The 22,164-nt window shown below is 57.3% G+C and overlaps 5 protein-coding genes across 5 annotated transcripts; 2 read left to right on the top strand and 3 right to left on the bottom strand.

Moving 5' to 3' along the window:
* Positions 1 to 780: 780 nt before the first annotated feature.
* Positions 781 to 4,919, bottom strand: F5144DRAFT_591741 (uncharacterized protein; the record flags this gene model as incomplete). Its single annotated transcript, XM_066790302.1, has 3 exons — positions 781 to 4,530; positions 4,591 to 4,748; positions 4,802 to 4,919. The coding sequence occupies 3 exons, from the start codon at positions 4,917 to 4,919 to the stop codon at positions 781 to 783; spliced, it is 4,026 nt and encodes a 1,341-aa protein (XP_066644962.1).
* A 556-nt stretch (positions 4,920 to 5,475) lies between these two features.
* Positions 5,476 to 5,875, top strand: F5144DRAFT_546750 (uncharacterized protein; the record flags this gene model as incomplete). The annotated part of the gene is made up of 3 exons (XM_066787433.1): positions 5,476 to 5,554; positions 5,598 to 5,603; positions 5,646 to 5,875. The coding sequence occupies 3 exons, from the start codon at positions 5,476 to 5,478 to the stop codon at positions 5,873 to 5,875; spliced, it is 315 nt and encodes a 104-aa protein (XP_066644961.1).
* A 4,347-nt stretch (positions 5,876 to 10,222) lies between these two features.
* F5144DRAFT_487300 (uncharacterized protein) lies at positions 10,223 to 14,209 on the top strand (the record flags this gene model as incomplete). Its single annotated transcript, XM_066785602.1, has 4 exons — positions 10,223 to 10,259; positions 10,358 to 11,049; positions 11,110 to 11,442; positions 11,504 to 14,209. 4 exons carry the CDS (start codon positions 10,223 to 10,225, stop codon positions 14,207 to 14,209), a joined length of 3,768 nt encoding a protein of 1,255 aa, XP_066644960.1.
* A 1,227-nt stretch (positions 14,210 to 15,436) lies between these two features.
* On the bottom strand, positions 15,437 to 17,923 carry F5144DRAFT_546748 (uncharacterized protein; the record flags this gene model as incomplete). The annotated part of the gene is made up of 3 exons (XM_066787432.1): positions 15,437 to 16,954; positions 17,120 to 17,735; positions 17,910 to 17,923. 3 exons carry the CDS (start codon positions 17,921 to 17,923, stop codon positions 15,437 to 15,439), a joined length of 2,148 nt encoding a protein of 715 aa, XP_066644959.1.
* Positions 17,924 to 18,293: 370 nt separating this feature from the next.
* F5144DRAFT_568253 (Oligosaccharyl transferase STT3 subunit-domain-containing protein) lies at positions 18,294 to 21,479 on the bottom strand. Its single transcript, XM_066788640.1, has 5 exons — positions 21,103 to 21,479; positions 20,917 to 20,940; positions 20,177 to 20,851; positions 18,976 to 20,116; positions 18,294 to 18,917 (listed from the first exon to the last, which is right to left on the bottom strand). The coding sequence occupies exons 1-5, from the start codon at positions 21,230 to 21,232 to the stop codon at positions 18,647 to 18,649; spliced, it is 2,241 nt and encodes a 746-aa protein (XP_066644958.1). The 5' UTR covers positions 21,233 to 21,479; the 3' UTR covers positions 18,294 to 18,646.
* Positions 21,480 to 22,164: the final 685 nt, after the last annotated feature.

Here is a 22,164-nt window from a genome sequence, read left to right as displayed (position 1 = left end):
GAAAAAGGGTTGTCGGAAGTACTTTGTGAATGTGTTGAATGTATTGGGCGGATAGAGGGGGAGCTTGGCTGGGTAGGTCGTGGGTTGGGTAGGTCGGTGGTATCTTATCATTCGACCCGAGGGCCTGGAGAGTCCGCTGCCAATGGGGTGGGTTCGGGGGATTTGTTGGCGTGTGATGTGGATTCTTGCGACGAATGACGCCACCTCACCCAGCTAAGCTCAAGCTCGAACGAGATAGAGAACTAAAGAGAGCACAGGTTGAGGAAATAGACTTGTAACATCAACAGAACCCCCGCCACGCTGAATTTGCTATGCTATGCTAGATCCTCGGCCAACTATGCAACCAATCTAAAACACAAAACAACAAAAGCGCAACTTGTAAGTAGGTAGTTACAATATAAAACAAGATTCAGAAAACCCCCCGTGCCGACAGTCTGATATCGCCGGCTCATCTACCGCGCGAATCTAAGATCAAACAAAACACAATTCAAAGATATACGGGGCATATCCAGCCCCGCAAAGCTTCCAACGTAACTTCAAGGAAATGCCGCTCGAGCAGTGGTCTAGATCAAATCCTCAACTCCGTCGCCATCTATCCAGTTCTGCCCCAAGACAGGAAGGAAAGCCAGCCCCCTATTCCGCATCAACATCACCGCCGCGTGCGCTCGTCTCTTAAGTTCGGTCTCATTTTAGCATCCAACTCCTGGTTCATAGTTTCCCCCCCATATTCTCCGAGACAAATTCAAACTTCTCTTTTAGATCCTTGACCTTGGCCCCCTTCTAAAAGGCCTGGCCTTGGTACTGCATTCGGCCTGGCGTCCCCGGAGTTCCCGGTCGAGGACCCCCAGGCGTCCCGGGGGGCGCATATTGATTTTGGGGCGGCAGTTGGTACGGTGATTGTGAACGCCCTCCTTGCATGCCGAAGCCCATGTTAGGCGGCGACATCATGGGCCCCTGGGGACCCTGTCGAGGCGGCATGCTGCCCCCGTGCCACCCGCCGTGTCCCGGAGGACCACCGCCGTATGACGCCCCGGGAGGCCCCATCGGAGGCCGTTGTTGTGGTGGTCCCTGCCCGTAGCGCCCCGGGGGGCTCATCATGTTAGGGCCGGGGCTCATGCTGCGGGTGTTCATGCCGGCCATGCTAGGGGCATATGCCGACGGGGCGCCGCCATCCATCATCATGTTTCTGGTCCCCGGCGTTTGCGGGCGAGGCTGCATACCACCACCCATCATCATGCTGCCGGGGGTTTGAGGACGGGGCTGACCATGACCGCCGTACGGCGACATGGGGCCGCCCATCATCATGCTGCCAGGAGTCTGGGGGCGGGGCTGGCCCTGCTGGCCGTAGGGAGGGGACATAGGACCCCCCATCATCATGTTCATGTTGCCAGGTGTTTGTGGGCGGGCTAGGCCCTGCTGGGCGGCGAACTGCGCCTGATGTTGGGCGTACGCAGCCTGTGCCGCTCGCTGGGCATGGCCCTGCTCCCGATGTCTTTGGTCGATGGCTTGCGCAACTGCGTGCCCGCCGAATCCCTGCCTCATTTGCGCTCTCTCGCGCTCTCTGGCGTCAATCGCACCGACGAGGCCGGCTTGCGTTTGCGACGGTCCCTTACTACCAGCAAAGGCGATCAAGGGGCTACCTGTGACCCGTGCGACATGCTCTTGCTCTCGTGCCGAGAGAGACGAAGACAGCTCGCCCGCTGACAAGGCAGCTGCGGTTCCCTGACTGTTGGGGCGCCCGGAGGCGAGAAGGTCGGCCGAGCTGTTACGAGAATGCAGGAGGCCCCCTCGACTGCCAGATCGCTTGTGCGGCTCGCCCCCGGATAGGGCCGCCCCCGCACCACGGCTAGCCGGCCGGCCGCCGGACAGCAATTCCATCGAACTATGGCGTGAGTGCGACTGGCTAAGTGGGCGCCCAGAGGAGAGCAGATCGGCCGAGCTGTGTCGAGAATGTGAAGTTTTGTAGTCGGTCAGGGTATTCGTTGACGGGACGCGTTGGTGTGCGTATTGGGGAACGGGCGACGTTCGTGGTTGAAGAGACTGTTGGAGTGATGTGAGGTTATCCGACGATGACGATCCGGCAGAAGGACCCGGCCAGACGACACTCCGGCGAACATTATCTTCCGATTGTTGGTGGGTGGAGGCAAATGGGCCTGCGAGACCAGGGGACTTCCGATCGGATGTAGAAGGAGAGGGACGTGTCTCCTTAGGAGACGGCTTGTCGCGTGGGAGAATGGGCGCGCTGTAGTTGAGTGTTCGCCCAAAATTAATCTCGGGAATGTCATATTCCTGATCCGTAGCGGCCTTTCCCGAGCCATCACCTCCATCACCAACGACCTTGAGCACACCAGCACGGGGCCGATCAATGGACTCTTGGGTATCAATAGAGCGGCGTGTGCTTGCATAGTCCGGACTGGCTGTAGAAGACGCGTCGTCTTGGCGGTCGCCTGCGCTCCTCTGGCCATTTTGGTGGTACCGGGTATTGACCGAAACCGGGGGGGTGAAGTCGTTCATCGGCCTAAATTGGGGTCCGGACGCGGGAGGCGGGAACCTGGGGGACGGCTGCGAGGAGATAGGAGAGATTGCGTCGTGGCGGTCACGGGATAGACTGGTTGTCCTGACGGGAAGAGGCTTCCTGTTGATGGGCGGCGAACCCTCGGGGGGAGAGAATGGCTGGTGTTGGTTCGGACCGGGTGGCGGGGTGCGGCGACCGCCCGGGGGGCCAGGGCGGAAGGATGGGGGAGGATTACCAACAGGGTTTGATGGTGGGCCCCTGAGGGGTGAGTTTGAGCGTTTCCGGGCCGGATCCCGAAGCGGCGGTGGTGGCGCGGAAGCGTCGCGGGGTGGATAGGCAGTGGTAGGGGACGTTAGAACTTCACGAGATCCATTGACATTAGCATTCATCCCCATGGCGTTGGCGCTGGTTTGTGGCTGTACCGCTAGACCTCGTCGGTCGGTGATATTTGGTCCAGGACCAGCACTCTCGCTTCCGTAATGCAGTTCATTGCGGTCATCAGAAAAAGCCTCGGGGCCGAGGCCGGAAGCCCTGGCGAGCTGGGATAGGGTAGTGTTTGACAAACGGTTGGTTGCTCGGCGCATCTCTGGAGATGGGGTGGGCTTCTGCTGCGGGCGGGAACCTGCGCCATGAGCAAACGCTGGGGGCGCCTGGACTGGTTCGGGCGACTGCATGGGCTTCATGCCCTCAAAATTACCGGCTGTTGGCCCTCTTATCGGGCTATCGTCCTCGGAACTCATCCTCTCGGGCGTCGAGGTCAAGTCGGTAGCAAAGGCTCGGACACGGTCGGGCCCGCTGCGAAGTACAGGCTGGCCCGTCGGAGAGCTGTCGAGACTAAGGCTAGGAGGGACGTCGCCAAGTTGTGTATCGGAGATGTGGCGGGAGTGCCTAGAATGTCCGGCCATTGCTGACGGTGCCCGCTCCCGATTCGGATCAGGAGGAGCCGAGTCGTTGCGCATACCTGGACGCGTCACCGACATGGATCGGGATGATCGGGCGGAGCCACCATCGTCCGCAAAGCCTACTTTCGGTCGGGCTGCCGAGTTTTGGTTCCCGTAACTCAGCCGCTTGCTGTGTCGGCTCGTGCTCCGGCTATGGCCTTCAGCTGCATCCTCCATAGCGGACATCCGCTGGCTTGTCAGGTCCTTGAGCCTCTTGCGCCACTCTCGTTCCGACCAGGTGGCGCTCGAGTCGGTGTTTATCAATCCGGTCACATCCAAAAGCTCGAGATAGCCATATCTTCGGTTCTTTGGCATCGCAAACATCAGTGAGCGTGTGTCAAGGGTGGTAGCCACCAATCGGCCCGGCCGGCCATACAAGGCAAAGGTGTCCCATATCGGAAACAGGAAGCGGAGGAGGACCTCGAAGCCGGACACGGCAGGGGGGGTCTCGGGCATAACGAAGACAAATCCCTCGGTGGCCGATACCGGTTCGGTGTGGATCGTGATGTTGCCCTCTACCTTCAAGAGTGTTGACGAGTCAATTAGCTCCTTCGCCTGTGGGTAGATGGCGTAGGCAGAGTAGGCATCGGTGATGGACGCGATCGGCCGCTGATTTTTCTTCTTTTTGTCGGCTTCCTTCTTAGTGTCGAAGAACCGGACTTCACCCTTTAGCACAGGGCCGTGAGACCTGTCATAGGGAGAGCGCTTCTTGTGTTCCTTTTGAGCCTTTTGATATTCCTTTTCACTTGGAGGTTCAATGACACAGTAACACCGCTTCCACGGAACACCTGCGCCAAATCTCACACGCACCCATTCTTGGATCGGCTGCCTCGCCCGTTCCATAATGATGTTGATGTTGTTCAGTGTCTTCCCCTTGCCCGCGACCAAGGCGCCGGTGTAGGCTTCCTGGAGTGTGGAATGCTCATACATGGCGAGCCGTATCCCCGAGGTCCATTGGATTAGTGAATGGTGGGAGTTGAAGTGAAGCAGGTATCGGTTGCGACCGGCAGTGCTTATGCTCAGGATGTTTTGGAGCGGCTGCTCGTCATTAGTCTTTGTCGGGAGAGCTTCGATCTGTAAGCCTAGTTAGACACCTAGTGCACTAATCTGACTTGGAGAATAAAGCCACGCTACCATTTTGATGGATGCATCGGTTAGGTTGATGAACTTTGGCAGCACTTCCCCATCCTCTCCCGCTGCATCCAGTTCAGCGGCATCCCAAAGCGACAACACCGTGCCCACTAATTGAGCGAAGCATTCGGTCCATGTCCGATCGGAGTTCGGGTTCCCTCCTATAACCAAAATTAGTAACAGCAATCGTGATAGGTGCAGAAGTATCACTTACGGATGTCCTGGTCTTCCAATTTCAAAAAGTAGCCCTCCTGGTACAACTTGTTCGAGTGGCTATTTAACAGCGTGAAGATGGGCTGCAGTTCGGGGAGGGTTTGCTCGTTGACAGCCATGACGGGCGGTTGGTAGGTCTGGACCATAGACAGGGGTCGCGACCCTCTCCTTGACCTCCTAGTGGGACTTGATGATGTGGAATTATTTACTGAGGTCGGCGAGGCGGCATGCTCGGCGTCGTCGGACGGTGGTGTAGTCGCGGCTGATGAAGCCGACGGCGGGTCACTGGCGGGATCTCGCTGTGTGCTGGCCGGAGCGGAAACAGTGGAATCGGTGCGCACGTGTGGCTGTGATTGTTTTGAAAACGAACGATTGTGGAAGGAGCTGCTTTTGGGCGATGATGCAGGAGTCGGGGTCTTTGAATCCCGATGAGGTGCCGAGAACTGGGCAATAAATGAGAGGACTTTATGACGCGGCGGTTGTCAGCAAATCGGCCAGGATTATTGCATGGTCCCAGCACGGGCGCACGCTTATCATTCACCGAAATATTTCTACCTCGTGTTGATGTGCAGACACACACAGCCCTCTGCAAACACGATGGGTTGATTGCCCCGGTAGCGGGACTCTGCGTGCCAGCGCCTGCCGACCTGCAATCCAGGTGTTGATGAGACGGAAATGCCACATACCTCGATTCCGACCCATGGTGGGGTTCCGGTGCTCCGTCCAGAAATTGGGCGACTTGGCAGGAAGCACGGTGCGTGGTGCTTGGTGCTGAGGGGTGATGCCGTCCTGCACAGCTACAGGTATGTACAGGTAGGTAGACAGCACTGGACACACAAAAACAGTTGGTCCGCCAGAGATGTATGCGAAAAGGAAGAGGTTGAGGTGGAGGCAAAAAGGCACCACAGGTTTCAGTTGGTCGAGACGTCAGAAGACTAGTCATCCAAGCTCTTTCGTCTGCGGCAAAGACCCGATTTTCAAGTCCGTCACTCTTGCGCCGCCAGCCGCTCCATCCGGACTAGGTCGTCTGAAGTTGCGGGAGATGCGGGAGATCCGGGACAAAGACCGAAGCTAGGTTTTGGTCTGGTTCCGTCGATGTAGGGGGTTTTGTTCTGTTTTGTTCTCGAAAACGAGGGTCGTCGCTGAAGAACAGCAATTCGCAAAGGCCTACTTCGGTGGTTGCAATTGCGTCAGTTAGCACTCGGCAAAACCAGACTCGTCCAAGACGGCGGCGGTGTTTGCTGGGGAAGCGAGCGCAAGAGCCCGGGAGCCCACTTGATGGTGCGAATCGACGGTGAGTCTCGGCAGCATACCCTCGTCATGGAGCTTGCCGCCGGGTCCGGTATTTTTGAACAAGCAAGCAAAGCACTCACAGGACGCTTCAACAACGACAAAACGAGAGGAATGTGGAAGGCAAAAAACGTGGCGGGGACGGAAAAGAAAGGAAAGAGATAAAAGGAAACCAACTCTGACGCTTTGCCCTTCCGCTCGGTCGTTTGGATAATATGCCTTTTCCGCTATCGTACCAAGCGGTTTGAGCTGCGTACTTCGTGGGTTCCAGGTTGTCTCGACTTCCGTTTCTGGTAGCCGGGCCTTCCGGGGTTGTGCTGGGACAGCGAGGTACGTACCGCTACAATCGGTTGAAGAAACCTGGAATGCCTGCCAATCGGCTGGAGTGTGCCAACGTCAGAGGGGAACCTGGAAAAGCAGGGCTGGTTGCAGAAGAGACAGAAGCGACAGAACGGACAGAAAGATACAGAAAAGGACAGGCGAGACGGGGCTGGCTGCAGGGCGCCTCTCGTATTTGAGTTATCGGGCAAAAGCTAGGCCAAGATACTTTTAGTTACTGTCCGAAATCCCGAGCTATTCGATTAGGTCTCGAGGTACATATTAGTTCCCGGGGATGGCGAGATGCACCCTGCTGCTGTGATTGCGCCGGCGACTCGCCCTCCTCGACTTGGCAATCCAAGGTACCTATGTCATTCCGAATCATTCGTCTATTTCTCTGATCCACCGAGATCTTCCAAGGGTCCAAGTAAATTTATCGATGGGATCTTTGATGCGAATATTGCGGGACCCCCAGAATTTTCGGTTTCCTGAACCTCTTTGAAGACCTTGACGAAGAGACTGTCTCGACGGTCTTCCACATGTCGTTCTCAAACAGCACATCAACTGAGATCGACTAACGTTCGTTAGTGCTCCGATCGGCCGGTGGCACATCTGCCACCGTGTCATGCCCACCCACCCTTTTACACTACATCATGGCTGTTCGAACCGCTTGGCTGCACGCGCTGGGAGGCTGGTTGCAGCCCAAAGCAAGGATTCCTGGATGTATTCCATAACTACGTCCCTCTCACCACCGCACTCTTCTCAACTTGCTCGTCGTCATGCCGGCGAAGCTGGCTGTTTGATTGTGAGATCCACTGATGTCCGTCAGCGACGCTTGGCGTTGCGTGCAGGTCATGATTGGCCACCCGACGCCCAAGATGCTTGGATGACGGAAGACGTCTCGAACGCTAACCACCTATCGGCGATTGAAACCCTGGCTGTCCTGAAAAAAAAAAAAGAACCACGTCAGGGAACAGCCGGTAGGGCCTCCGATCGTCCTGGCGTCTGTGGTCGAGACGCCGCCACCTCCGGCATGGCGCAGCCCACCGCATTTTGCTGCGAACACGCAAGCATCAACACAAGCACACGCAGGGCCCTGCTTATTTTCCCGCAAACAGCCTCCGGTTGAGCGGCAGCCAGCTTGACCTGAAACCCCCCAGACCCGCTGACCCCCCGGACCGAACGGTGGGAAGCGCTAAGAATTGGTGTCCTCTGCGGTCACATTGTAGCAATCTCTCGTGATCAGGGCCGCGTATTGTGACTTCCCTGAGTCTTCTCAAGCGCCTGCGAGGAGGTGATTCTGGGCGCGCGGTTGCAACGGGGAGATCCGGGCTGCAATACGAGCTGGATGAGACAATTGGCGTGGCGGCGCAGAGTGGGTGTGTCCGCGTATCCGTCTGGGCATCGTCGCAGTGGAGCACGGAATGTCGGACTCCAGTGAGGACTTGTCGTGCCACTTTTTGTGTTGAAATTGTTGGTTTGCAGTTTCATTTGTACCCAACCTTAAATCATTAAGTTTGCGGGAGGGCCGCCGTGTCCCCTGGAGGCCCCTTTGACCCTGCAGCCATGAGTTATGCATCTGCAACTCCGAGGAAAACCGGGAGATGGCAAGATGGATAACTAGCTCAGCTGAACGTTCGATCTACAGTAGAGAAGACACCCAAGCATTTCATTTCATAAGTGTACAGATAGGTATGCATGCATAACAGCAAAGTGTATCGAATTGAACCTGCAGCGACGCAGGCACAAAAATTAGCGAAAAGATGGGTTACGTCACATCCCACCTTCTTTCTTGATGTCAGCCCGTTGTGTCTGAATGACCGGCCCCCTCCATCCCTGAAGGCAACGTGGTGTGGGGGTCAGTCATGGTTTGCTATCAGGCGGTGTACGCTAACTATCACATGCAACCCCCCAAGATTCCCATGGCGGGAGAGCTCTCAGTCAGCGTGGCTGCTCTGAGGAATTACCAAGTTCCTTCAAGACCGATCTGGGCCTTGCGTTCCCGAACGCTGTGCCACAATCGGGTCCGCTTTCCCCTGCGACGGGAGCGCCCCGGATCTGCGTTTGTATCAGATGGCAGTTCGTGGGGAGCTGGAGAACAAAACCAACCGTCCAGGCCTGGTTTTGTCTCCGCCCACTTTATTCGCCTGATGTTGTTAGAAGGAAGGGTGGGAGGATGTTCGTACAACAAAGCCCGACTACCTACCTAGTTAGATTTTCTTATCCATTGTTTCTTCTCTTTTTATCCCACCGAGCCCACCTTGCCCATTCACCCATCTCTGTCTGTATATTCTCCTTTCTCCCTTCCTTGTTTTTCCTGGGATTAAGAAAAGAGGGCCCCTCGAGTGATTGGTAGCTCCAAGAAAACAAACAAACAGAGTGCATCCAAATGCAGCTCTCGCATGCCGTAACTGCATGCAGGTTGAAAAAGCGGGTTGCACTCACTGCGATCTGCCAATTCCTCTTGACGCTGAGAAAAAGTACGTTCATCCACAACTCCCAGGCTGGCAGGCTGGCAAGAGAGAATACGCCTATCAACCCCACTTCTCGAATTTTCCAACTCTCGACCTCGTTGGGAACTGCCCCGGATTCAGGACGAACAGACGCCGAATTAGGCTCGATGCCGAGTCCCTGTCAACGTTCCCCAGTCGTCCCCCAGACGGAATCAATTCGCTCCTCTGGTTGCTTTTTGCTGTTTCTGCTTATGCCGGACCCGCACAAATGACGACAAAATCGACAAATGGGCAGGCCGACTGGCTGCGAGAGCCTATCTCGAGCCTGTGAGGCCCGCCACCACCAATATTTCCTTCTGTCAAGGACTGGCTCCGGGATCCAGCCGGCTTTCCTTTGCCCTGGCTTGCCTGGTTCAAGACTTCCCCAAAACCCGTCCGCCTGGGAAGCGAAGAGACGCTACGACGCTTATCGCCTAGTTCCGGGAAGGATAAATGCATTTACCGAGGCGAAGGGAGGGGCAGCCAGTCAAAACCCTGCACCGATTCAGACGAATGGACAGGAGACCCGTGCTCCTGCAGCGCGTGTGCTGAGCAACCAGGGGCCACTGGCCATCCATCCAAACATGGCTGCAGCGCTGTCTGACAAAGCTGGAATTCGGGATTTGGAGACTCGAGGCAGACTCGTCCTGGTGATGGACGTGTCTGGTGGTCCCATTTTCCCATTTTCCACCTGCCAACCGTGACTGCGTGGACTCAGAGAATTCTCCAGAATGCCGCATCACGTTCTTGATCGCTGAACGGTTTTTTTGTTCCCGCGTGACGTGCATGGAAAGCCACCAAGATCCTCCAAGGCTGTTCTGAGCGGCCGCTGACCGGTGACCGGTAAAGCTTCCGTTTCGCTGCTCCCCTAGCAACCAGCGACCACCGCCCACCACAACCACCACCACCACGACTGCTGCTATCTCCCTCTTACCATTCACTGCTCAACTCACCAATTCACTACCTACTCGTCGCCACAGTTTGCCCGCCTCAACCATCTCATCCGGCCACCTCGCCTCGCTCATTCCAGGATCCGCTGTCTTGTTTATCGCACCCCTCAACCTCGAGAAATCCGACCCGCTTTCTGGTACTTGGTCGCGTCCAGCTTCGTCCGAACAGGCTTCGACCTTGGCGCCCGCGACTCCACAAGCTCCCGCCTCCGATGCGAAAAGACGCGCCGTGTCGCCCGAACTCGATCGCTTTCGACCGCCAGTGTCGCCGGTCCCCCGCCGCGGACCTCGAGCGTCGCGTTGCTCGTCGCTATCACTAAGTGGCAAACATCCACTTCGTACGAGGGTGTCACACCGCGGCTCCCCCTCCCGATGGATTCCTACAGGGAATCGCAGCAGCCTACCCAGGGTACGCCCATGTTGCCCCAGCGCGCCTTGTTTATTTGCGATGCCGCTGTTTTATCTTGTTGTTATTGCCGTCGTCGTCTTGGCTGACCCCGCACATAGCTACCCAGACCGTTGTCGACGCCGAGCGGTTAGGCCAGCAACCCTCTGGCTTCTCAGATGAAGACATATCAGACATAATATGTCTCCTCCTACCCTACTCCGAACCCGCGCGCCAGGAAGTGAGGCGGATCGCCACCGAGACACCACAGCATATGGTGGGGAGGGAAGAGGTGGACGATCTCAAGGTGGATTACTCACGAGAAGACGGCTCACGAAATTTTGCTGGGGTCCAATCCGACGTTGGGGAGCACCACATAGCCCTGCGGTTTTCGTCACAGGTCAAGGACCCCTCGCTTGGGTTCACGTTCGGGAGGAACCCTAATTGTTGTGATATCTGCCTCCGGAACGACCCCCACCGACGGCTGAGCAAAATACACTTCCGCATCTATCTGAACGAATGGGCGGTGCTTATGTTGGAGGATAAGTCAACAAATGGGACCGTAGTCGACGAGACCCTATTAAAGAAGAGAGACGGCTCACGGGCCGAGACCATGAGGACGCTGGAGAGCGGATCCAAAGTCAAGATCCTCATGCACGAACCGGGCCGAGACATCACCTTTTTAGTTCGAATTCCCATCCGTGATGGTCCTTGTGAGGAGGCTTATAAGCGCAACTTGGATGCGTATCTGGCAAACCAGGCACAGCTCGCTTACGATGCCAACGAAACGATCGTGCCTGGGCCAGGAGGGCACGTAAGTCCCAGCGTCCCCTTCTCCCCGGTTTGAAAAACCATCTTGGTGCTGACGAGATAGGTTGACATCTTCAAGTCCCCCGTTGCAAGGCAACTCCCCGCCCCAACTCGGAACGGGAATGGCGCTGTTACAGCTCTTCGAGCTCAAGTGGGCGGAAAGCAAGGAAAACGTGCTCGCGCCGAAGGAATCCCGAAGCCGTGGACTGGGTCAAACAAGTACAACCGGATCTGCGAGATTGGCAGAGGCGCCTTCGCCACCGTACATAAAGTCACACGGAGGCTCACTGGTCAACCTTTCGCCGCGAAGGAACTCGATAAGCGGAAATTCATGAAGAACGGCGTTCTGGACCAGAAGGTAGAAAACGAGATGAACATCATGCGGAAGATCAAGCATGTACGCCAACCTAGCCCCTTTCCCAGCGGGATAGATCGAAACCTTGCTCACATCTTGGCAGCCAAATATTGTGGAATACATCGAACACCTCGACTGGGATGACAGGCTTCTCATCATTATCATGGAATTCGTAAACGGCGGCGATCTGGGCAGGTTAATCGCCGACAACGGCCCATTGTCAGAAACCGCCACGAAAACGATGGCGAGGCAGCTGTTAGATGCGCTCGGGTACTTGCACGACATGAACATCACCCACCGAGACGTGAAGCCCGACAATATCCTCGTCGACTCGCTCGATCCGTTCGTAGTGAAGCTCACGGACTTTGGGCTGTCCAAGATGGTCGACAACGAACAAACGTTCCTCCGGACCTTTTGCGGGACGCTTCTCTACTGTGCGCCCGAGGTGTACTCCGAGTACGCCGAGTACGACGATCGTGGCCGCCGCCATCCGCGCAACCGCCGACTCCGCCCCGCCACAGGGCAGAGATACGACCACGCCGTTGACATCTGGTCATTGGGCGGCGTTCTCTTCTATGCCCTGACAAAGAAGCCACCATTCCCAGCCAAGAACGGTGCCAGTCACTCTGAGCTTCTTCATCAGATCATGACCAAGCCGCTAGACATCTCGCCACTCCTTGAGGCGGATATCTCGGAGGAAGGCATTGACTTTTTGCGTCACATGCTCGACCGGAAGCCCGAGACCAGGGCCACGGTGGAAACACTACAAAATCATGTATGGATTTCCGGCTCCTTCACGACCGTCGCGCAATCATTCGAGGAGATTGTAGAGGAGCAGCTACACTTCAATACTTCTCAGTTGAGCCTGGATGACACGGAACGGAGTCTGGAAGAGTGTCGAGAACTCCGTGTGCCGAGCGACGATGAAATCTCGGACGACGAAGATGTGGATTTTGACGCGAACCGCCTGCTCGGATACGAATCTGAAAAGGAGAACTACACGTTCGGCCCGGATAACCACCCGCAACGGCTTTTCGGCGAAGTCAACCCCTCCGCCGTCAGGAGCTCCGGCGCCGTTACGCCAAATCGGCTGAATCTACCATTATCGCCGGGGAGCTTTGGGTCAAACGGCACAACAGAAATTCTCGGCAACGAGACGGAAATCAAGGACAGCTTCGAGTCCGAAGACCACCTGACCCCCAGGCAAAAATCCCAAAAATCACAGCCCTTATCAGGGGGGTTGCGTGCCTCGGTAATTTCCGCTGGCCAGAGCCGGTCGGTCGATGAGCTCAACAATATGACGTTCGACGTGGCGTCACAAAGCCTTGGAGGGGCCGAGTCAATTCTCGAGAATCTTAATATGAAATCGGGCGCCGGCTCACTCCTCCGTTCCTACACGACTGGCGATCTGAACTCGAGCAAGCGGAAGCCTTCGTTTGACACGAGCGAGGAAGACGACATGCCTTTTGCAGAGGATAGACGCGGCCTCAAGAGGATCCGGTCTGATGCCTCGGCGAAGCTCTCGGTCAACAGGGTCGTTGAGGATAGCGAGTACGAACTGCTTGCCCAAATGCCGTCCATTCTCCGGGCACAGTCCGGGCGGCAGATCGACAACCCGGTCCACAAATCTACCTACTGGTCGGCCCAAGACAGGAGGACATGGCACCTCGGTTATCCCGAGATGACCCAGCTGCAGCTTGACGCGTTCAAGATGGCCGCCTCGGCAAGGGATGAGGAATTTGGCCCGGGCAAAACACCATTATGGGATCTGGCCATGAAATACTTCCCAGCGGTCAACTGTGAGCGCCGCGGTTCTTCCAAGGACGCTCGCAACGGGGTCGAGTACGGTGTCATACCTTCCACCGCCGGTCCGGATGCAACCGTTCCAGCCACACCCCCGACAATGGATGACCCCGGGCCAATGCTCATCATGCCCATGCAGTCCGATCCGGGGAGGCCAGTAGTTGCATGCCTCCAATCAGCGCCAGGATCTGCCCTCACTGGGATATCCATCATGATCACCGAATCCATGGTCTCATGGGGACGAGCCATGGAGAACACCCGGTCCTATGCGAACAAAGACGACGTCACAGTCCCAAAGTTTGCTTTCCGAATCCTGCTGTGGAAAGAAAATTACGATCCAGCCAGGAACTTCCGGCCATGGAACCGCGCCTCGGAGCCCGACGAGGACTCCTTCCGCTTCTACATCTCGACCAAGGCAACCATGGGCATCTACATCAACGGCGTCCGCCTACCCTCGGACAACCCAAAAAAGCCTGACAGTCCCTCCACCTACTGGATGGCCCTGCACGACGGCGACCGCGTATCGGTTTGGCAGACCCCAGACAAATCCGTCCGGGCCGAGTTCGTCTTCCGGTGCGGGTGGGGCGGCAGCGCCAGCCCGCGGGCGGTGAGCGGCGGGGCGCCGCGCAGGCCGGAATTTGCCCCCGCGGCCGTGGCCGGCAAGCTGGACGAGGTGTGCGTCAAGACGGAGCGCAAGATGCGCGGGCTGAGCGAGCACGACCTCAAGATGGAGGAGGCCAACCACGACGTCGACGAGCGCATGCGCGGCGGCGTCGGCGCCGACCGCGAGCGCCAGCGCTCCCGCGACTTTGAGCTCCGCCGCCTCGAGGCCTGCCGCGCCCTCGGCATCCGCAGGGTCAGTCCCGCGCCTGGGGTTACGCTGGGTGAGGAGTCGGCGACCCAGACGCCTTGGAGCTCGTATGTGCCGGGGACGCGCACCGTGCCGACGTTTCGTCATGCGTCGCCGAGTACGCTGGAGCTGCTGAGGGCGGCGCGGAGGGGGTAGGCGTGCGTGAGTGAGTCTGAGTTGTTTTTGCTTTGAGTCGTTTTTTTTTTATCATGTACCACATCACATGTACCGCCACGCATCTTCATCCAGGTTTTTTCCGCCATTTTTATAGACACCAGCACTGTCCTTGTCATGCGTCATATTTCTGGGAGCGAGGCGTCTGGACGCCACTGCGACTCTGATCTCCGCGTCTCGATATTCTATATTTCTTTCCTCATTTCTATCTCGGAGCCAGAGGGGGACTAGAGGAGAGGGTCAATTGTGCGATTAAACACATTTTACAGACAGACAGACGGCGAAGACAAAAAAGCATGGCGCTGACGGAGACGTGCCTAGTTGAGAGTTGCAGCAGCGAGTTGTTGCGGCGCTCGACTGCTTCGACAGCTAATGGTCTGGGATGACGGATGTCATGGGGCGGTGGGGGATTGTTCACCTTGGATTTTCCTTGATTAGTTGTCTGTTTGTCTTGGGACGCAAAACGTTGTTTGGGGGTAGGGGGGGTTGGGATTAGCGATCTAGGCGTCAGTGTAAATGGGGAAGACATCCATATACAATACACATCAACATGAAGAAATCCATCAAGATCAGACTTGTTTTGTGATCATGTACCTGATCTAACCTTGACTATCGACTGCTCTCCGAGGATCTTGCAGCGAGCAGTTGCCGTGTAATTACCGCTCGCGATCCTCCTCTTGAGTCCTGTCGTAGAAACAAATAAAACAAAACAAACTACAGCCTCTCTCGTGCTGTAAAGGCCCGACACCTTGCAGATACGGCATCGCACGTACTGATGCTGGTTTAGTAAAGCCGAGAGAAAACCTCTCGAGCGCAGAAAACAAGCAACGGCTCCCTCTCCACACTCCCCCTTTTCCTCCCAAACAACTTCCCCAAATCCCCAACCAGCCGAATAAACAACCCCACCGTCAACAAACCCACCAACACCATCAACCATCAACCATCCCTCACCCCTCCCCCATAATAACCTTTACCCATCCCCTAACCTCATTCATCATCTCATCATCATCGTCTCATCGTCATCTCATCATCATCATCCCATCCTCCACCCCAAAAGCCAACGAGAACCAAGGCGGCGTTCCACTACAGCCGGAAAGCCTCGCGCCAGCCGGCCAAGAGCGCGGTTGTCGAGAGGACTTTGATGCGTTATCTTTGTCAAGGCCATGGCGTGTAGGGAGGGAGGGCACACTGTACGGCCACCACCACACCTCAACAAAACATCCGCGCCCGCACCTCCTCAATCTCCTCCGCCTCATCTGAATCAACCTCCCAAATTTGGTTATCATCGCCATCGAAATCCGCCGCATTTGCCTCTGCGGCAGCGGCCGTGTGGCCCATCGACGCGCGGAAGACGTGGCCGAAGTCGGGCATGGCGCCGGCGGCGGTATGCTCTGTGGCATGCTCCGCGGTGTTCTCGGCGGGGCGGCGGTGGCGGTGGCGGCGGGTATTGTTGTCACCATTGCCGTTATTGCTGCTGCCATTGTTGTCGTTCTGGCTGCTATTGGCGCTACCAGCGGCGGTTGAGCGGTGGGAGCCGGCCGCATCTTCGGTGACACCACCGTCGTGCGCAGGTGCTGTGCTGGGGAAGAAGAAGGCGGCTGCCGCGTAGGTTTGTTCGGCCTGGCCGTGCGCCGAGGACCAGTACATGTCGGAGATGCCCATGGGTCGGGGAGGGGGGGCTTGTTGTTCCTGCTGGTGCTGCTCCCGCTGTTGCTGTTGCTGTTGCGACTGCTCCTGCTCCCGCGCCTGCTTGTAGTGGCACTGCTTTTGCTGCTGTTGCTGCTGTTCAAAGCGGACATCCTGCTTGGGTTCGGCTTTGGGCTCAGACTTGCGGCGGTTACGGAACGGGTTGGTCGAGGAAGTCGGTTTCGGCTGCTGCACCTGGACTTTGGCGGGGACATGGCCCTTGAAGTAGACCGGCTCGGCGGCTGTGGGCATGGGGGATTTCATGGACGACACGGACGCGCGCTGCCGGTGGCCGTGGCGGGTCGGGTGGCGCTCGTCGCGAAGGTTGCCCTGGTCGCGGCGCTGCTTGGGCTCGGTGGTCGTGGGCTTTTTGCCGGGTTCGAGTGGCTTCATCGGATTGGGGAGCTGGAAGTACTCCCGCGTCTCGTGGGGCGCCTGGTACTGCTGGGAGCTGGAGGCGGCGGACGGGGCCGGGGGTGGCATGGGCTTGTCGCGAGGGTCGTGAGGCTTCGGCTTGGGCCGAACTTTCTCCTTGAAGTACTCGTCCAGGTGCGGAGGCCGGAAGCAATCACGGAGCTCTCGCCCCCCCTTGGGTGTTTCGACACATCCCAAGGCGCTGTTGGCCGTAGCCAAGCGGTGCTCCTCGCGAGCCTGGGCGCCCTTTGGCTGCCCATACGTCGGCTGACCAGGTTGCTGGGACTGCCGGTTCTCGCCAGCCCCCTGGCGCACCTGACGACCCCCCCGCACGCCCACGCGGTCATCTTCCGGCGTGGCGTTCTCGACGGTGGCCTTCCGGGCGTTTGCCCGAGGCGGCTCCGGAGCCGTGCTCACACCCGAAGAGGAACGCGACACATCCTCACGGGCACCAATCGCAGCGAGGGGCGACCCGCCGCGCTCCTTGTCTCCCGCCTGCTCAAATCCACCTCTCACCCCCGACGCCGCAGTCCCACCCGCGACAGGCACACCACCGCCCCCCTCGCGGCCACCAACCTCGCCCCGCCCAAAACCATACGGCCGGCTCCGGCAATCCCCCCAAAGGCTCTCCCACAGCGGGTCATACCGACCCCCATCCCCCCCATCCCCATCCCCCTCCCCCTCCCCCTCCCTACAATCCCCCTCCCCCTCCCTAAAATCCCCCCTCTCTCGCCTCAGCGCGCGCGCGCGCTCCTTACGCCGCACCATGCCCACCACACAGCGCCCACACACCTCCTTCCACGGCGGCAGGCGCGCGGCGCCGCCCGTCAGCAGCACCTTGTCGTGGAAGCGGTTGGAGCGCAGGATGCCGCACTTGGCGCACCACTCGCGGTCGTCGCCGCGGGGTTCGAGGGCCGCCGCTGTCGTGGCTGCTGCTGCTGCTGCTGCTGCTGCTGCTGCTGTCGGGGCGGGGCGGTGCTCGTGGTGGTGGTGCTGGGGGTGGGGGTGGGGTTTGCCGTCTTGGGAGTCTTGGGAGTCCTCGGCGTCCTCGGCGGCGGCGAGGCGGGCGTACCGGCCGGCGCGGCATTCGGCGCAGAGGCTGGGGCGGGTGCCGCGGCGCAGGGGGTGGTCCTGCTGGTAGTGGATGGAGCGGGGCGCCTCGCAGTTGTAGCAATAGTGCTGGAGGGGGCGCGGGGTGCCGTCTTCGTAGCGATCGGCGGCGTGCTCGTCGTCGGACTCAAAGTCCGACTCGGGAGGGGGGCCTTTGCGGGGGGTGGTTTTGGGGTTGGGTTTGCGCTTGGAGGAGCGCCGGGAGAAGTCGAGGATGATGCGGTAGCGCTTCTTGACGCCGCGGTTGGGCTTGGGGCCCTCGCGCTCGTCGTCGGCTTCCCAGCCTACTTCTTTGGTTCTAGTGGGAGTGGTTAGCGATGGATTGTTAAAAAGAATGGCTGATCCCTCTGGTGTTGGTCTTGAAACATGAGATTGAGAAATGCCATCACCAAGAACTATCCCCTCTTGTTGCAATTTTCACCCGACAGAGCTCAAAATAAGAAAGAAAATCGAATTCAAAAAACCAACTTACACGCTGAAATGCATCTTGTGTCCCCTGAGCCGAAATTCATTGACCATACTGCTGTCGGTATCCATGGACCAAACAAAATCAGGGCGGTGGTGAGAACAAAGGCGGCAAGGAAATGAAGCAGAACACCAGGAGGAATTGTGGAAGGGCAGAAGAACGGAAAAAGTAGGCTGCAAAGGCAGTTCAGCAGGAACGCGTGTGCCCATCTTGTCTCGCCGTGTGAAAAGGGGTTAGCGTGGTGGTGTTGCACTGTTTCTAGCACGGCTCTTGGGGACGCGTTTCTTGGTGTTGATGGGATGGAGGAGGGTGAAGTGGGCGAGGTGGGATAAAAGGTGTTGGGTGATGAGAGGGCGAGGATCATGGGAGGTAAGGAGTGTGAGCGTTGCACAATAGCAATCAATAACAGGGTTGGGTTGTATTCGCATGTCTTGCTTGTATTGTCGGAATGGAAGCATGGTCTGTATTGCTTGGTCGTCGTCGTCGATAGTCCCCATCTTCACTCGGCGTTGCACCGATCGGACACAGATTCGGGGGCAAGTTCACAGTCGGGGTGGTTGTGGGCGTGGGACGAGGTCACTGTCAGGGTGCTCTGTAGGACCATGTAGCGCAATCAACGTGCTTGTGGTGTACACTGCCAACCCAGTTCCTTTTCCCAGTCCATATATTGTAAGTAAAGAAAGGAAATCAACTCTAACATACTTCTTTCTTTGTACACAAACTCCCTTGCTAAAGTGAACCCCTTATTCCACCCGGAGGAGCCTCGGGCCCCTCTTCTTGGTGGCCTTCTTCTTCTTCTGGCCCCGGTCAAACGCCGCCGCCGACATGTGGTCACGGCCAAGGTTGTCCAGGTCCTTGACCTTGTAGATGCGGATGATCCAGTTCTCACTGGTAAATGCCTCCTCCATGGTGCTGAGTGTGGGACCAACGTCGGGAAGGTGGACACCCCGCACACGGTCCACAGCCTTTCCGGGAGGGAAAAGGGTGTTGTAGTTGTAGTAAGACATCTTGTACCTATTCATACTGTCAGCGCTGCTTGCATGATAGGGGCGGCTTGCTAAGGGATACTCACATCAAGCTGTTCTTCATGGTCTCAGTGGCCTCACCGTCCACGCGGTACTCGCCCCGCGGAGTGAAGAAGGAACGCTCGCTGACCTCATCGGGCCAGATGCCCTCGGCGATACGGACCATCCACAGGAACTTGTTGATGTCGTCGCCGGAGTAGCCGAGGAGACCACCAAAAACGACCAGGACGTAGTCAACCTCGTGTTGGCGCATAATCGGGTAGCTGACCTCCTCGCTCGAGCTCATAGCCTTGCCCACGGTCGCGATGTGCGTGTTGTTCCACGTGTTGTTGTCGACAAGCGTCGGGCGGTCAGCCATGCCACCGATCTGGTAACCGTAATCCCACCACGACATAATCTTGGCATCCTCGCGAGTGTTCTGGCGCAGCCACTGGTACGCCTCACGGTAGTCGTCGATGATGTGCTGGCTTCCATCGGGCAACCTGCTGGCCAAGACAACCGACGGGGAGGAGTACGCATTCGACGTCACCCAAGTGCAGTGCAGAACAAACAGCAAAAGGTAGACGGCGAGGGCGCTGACCATCATGCTCCTGCCCCAGATGGAGTAAATCCCCACCACAGGCTTGCTTGTCGACTTGAGGCCGGACTTCCCCTTCTTTCCTTCTGCGGCCTCCGCGGCTTGGCTCTCTTCGGGCTTGGGCGACTTGGTGCTGAGGTAGGTGTCGAGGAGAGTCGAGACGGCAATGGCGGCGGCAACACAGACCACCGGGGTGAGGGTGAGCATCAGGCGGACCATCACACCGGCGAAGTAGCTACCGAACAGAGCATAGACGACAATGAAGACGTGCTCATCGGCGAGTTGCTGGAAGCAAAGGTAAACACCAACGGGGAACAGCCAGATCAACATGTTGAGGTCGAAGAAGAAGGCAGGCCATGCGGTCGGCTGGTGTTCCGACACGGAGGCGATGATGGGGATATGGATCTTGGCGTAACCAGTATCCCAGAGCGAGTAGAAGCGGCCGCTCCACGGAGCAATAACACCGGCGCTGGTCGCAATGACCAGACCCAGAAGGCCGATGCCGAAGGTTCCACCGGCAAAGAGCCAGAGGAAAGTCTGGAACTGGCGGCTGGGGATGGCGGAACGGACATAGTCGAGGAACGCGAGCAGCTGGAGGAAGCCAAAGATGCCTGCCTTGTGTTAGTAACTAGGCGCAGCTTCAAAATATGGGGGCAGGGTTAGCAACTGACCCAACGCGGGCATGTGCTCGCTAGTCTTGACCGGCAGGAAACCAACGAAGGGAATCTGCATGCTGGCGAGTGTTCCCAGGGCATACCAGGTCGTGTACGCAACATACAGGCGAGTGCTGTAGCGGCCCATGCAGATGAGGACAAAGGAATGCAGGGGAAGCAGGCAGGTGATGAAGGCGTAACCTCCCCAGGAGGCCACCATGTAGCCGTAGAAGAGGGCGCACAGGGCACCCCACAGCATGGATCCCTGCTTCAGGGCCTTGATCCAGAGGTAGAAGGTGAAGACGAGCAGGAAGATGGCAATGGCCTCGTTGTCGTAGCTGCCAGCGACGGAACGGGAAATGTAGCCAGGGGCAATGCCCATGAACAGCGCCGCTAGAAGACCAGCCGAGGACGAGGGTGTCATCTCATTGGTAAGGAGGTAAGCGGCGATGGCGGTAAGGCCCGAGAAGGCGGGTGCAAGGAGGACGCAGATATTCCGGATATCAACGGGGATCGTGAGGGTTCGGAGGGCGTGGTAGATGGCGCCACTGGTCACCATGAGGCCCGGATAGAGGGTGCCTCCCGTGACACGGCCGAGGGGGTGCCATGTCCGGTCATCGAACCAATCCCAGAAATTGTAGAAGCCGTTCGCAACGAGGTACTTGGTAGCGCGGAAGTTGAACCAGGGGTCGACTGGTGAAGTGTTAGTGTCCCGACGAAGGCAATGGACAATGGACGCGTAGGGATAAAATACGGACATTCGTGAATAATACTTTCGAACCCTACACTCATAAAAGAATTAATTAGCATCCATTGAGACTTAATGGTAGATGCGCTAGGCAATTGGAGTATCTCGGGCCGCAGCTATGGTGATGCCGAGCTCCCAAGACACAGCCCAGTTCCCAGATGAACCATCTACACCATCACCAAAAAGGGCCACGTACGAATGACAGAGAACAATCGACTCGCAATTGAGGCGCCAGCAATGAGCGCGAGGATGATCACGCGCAGTAAACCGCGGGTGCTCTCCCCCTTGCCCGCGCTGGCGAGAGCGTGAAGAGGATCGGCCGACATGGTGGCCTACTGTGAGGGTTGGTGGTGCTGCCTCTCGCCAGTTGAAGTTGGAGGCTGACCCAAGGACAAGCAAGCAAGCACAAGCGTTTGGAGAGGACAGTTTGGAGCTTCTGCATCATGCTCCAGGGGTTCGCCTTGGCGTGCTTATTTGGAGCTTGGGACCCACTCAGCCTCGTCCTTGCCGCTTGACCGCCCGGCAAAACTCCAAATAATTGTTAGAATTGGAGGGGCCAGACATTCAACAACGGGATGAAAAGGAGGGGAATTTTATTAAAAAAAGGAAAGAAAAAAAAACTGAGAAGGAATGACACAGGCTATTTAAATTTTTCTTGGGACCGTGAACATCAACAAAGGGACATCACAAGCCGATCTTATCTGAATTACAAGACCATAACTACCCTGGCTGACCTTGAGATTTGCGGGCGCATCTTTTAAACTCAAACATTCAATCCCCTATCAAGATCAACGGAGAAACATGAACATATCAACCTGAAGTCAAGAAAGCCTACTGCAGGAGGAGACATACCATACCAGACATATCACAACAGGCTGGAGGGCGGTCCAATCCATCGCCCCGTCTTGTTGGGTAACTGTATCATATATCTGGCGGGGTATAAAAGACAATGGACCTAAAACCCGTCCACAACTGGGCTGAATCATCCATCACTGGGCAGGGTCGAGGCCCAAATGCCAGCACGCAGCCCCAGCAGTCATCATCGGATGTGAATCACCAACAGGAGCTTGGTCTGAGGGTGGGTGTTCAGCGCAGCGCTTTCATTCGGCAGTGGTATAGACACCAAGCCGGAACCGAGAAATCATTGACCTCGTATAACACCCTAAACCCTGAAAGCAGAATCCCTGGGATGATGCAATGTGTCGAGTGCCAAATGTTTTAATAACCGCGCCGGAAGTGCCCCTAGATACAACCATCC

This window comes from Chaetomium tenue (assembly GCF_020726465.1).
Source record: "Chaetomium tenue strain MPI-SDFR-AT-0079 chromosome Unknown F5144scaffold_3, whole genome shotgun sequence".
Lineage (NCBI taxonomy): Eukaryota > Fungi > Ascomycota > Sordariomycetes > Sordariales > Chaetomiaceae > Chaetomium > Chaetomium tenue.
This window is presented reverse-complemented; position numbering and strand designations above follow the sequence as displayed.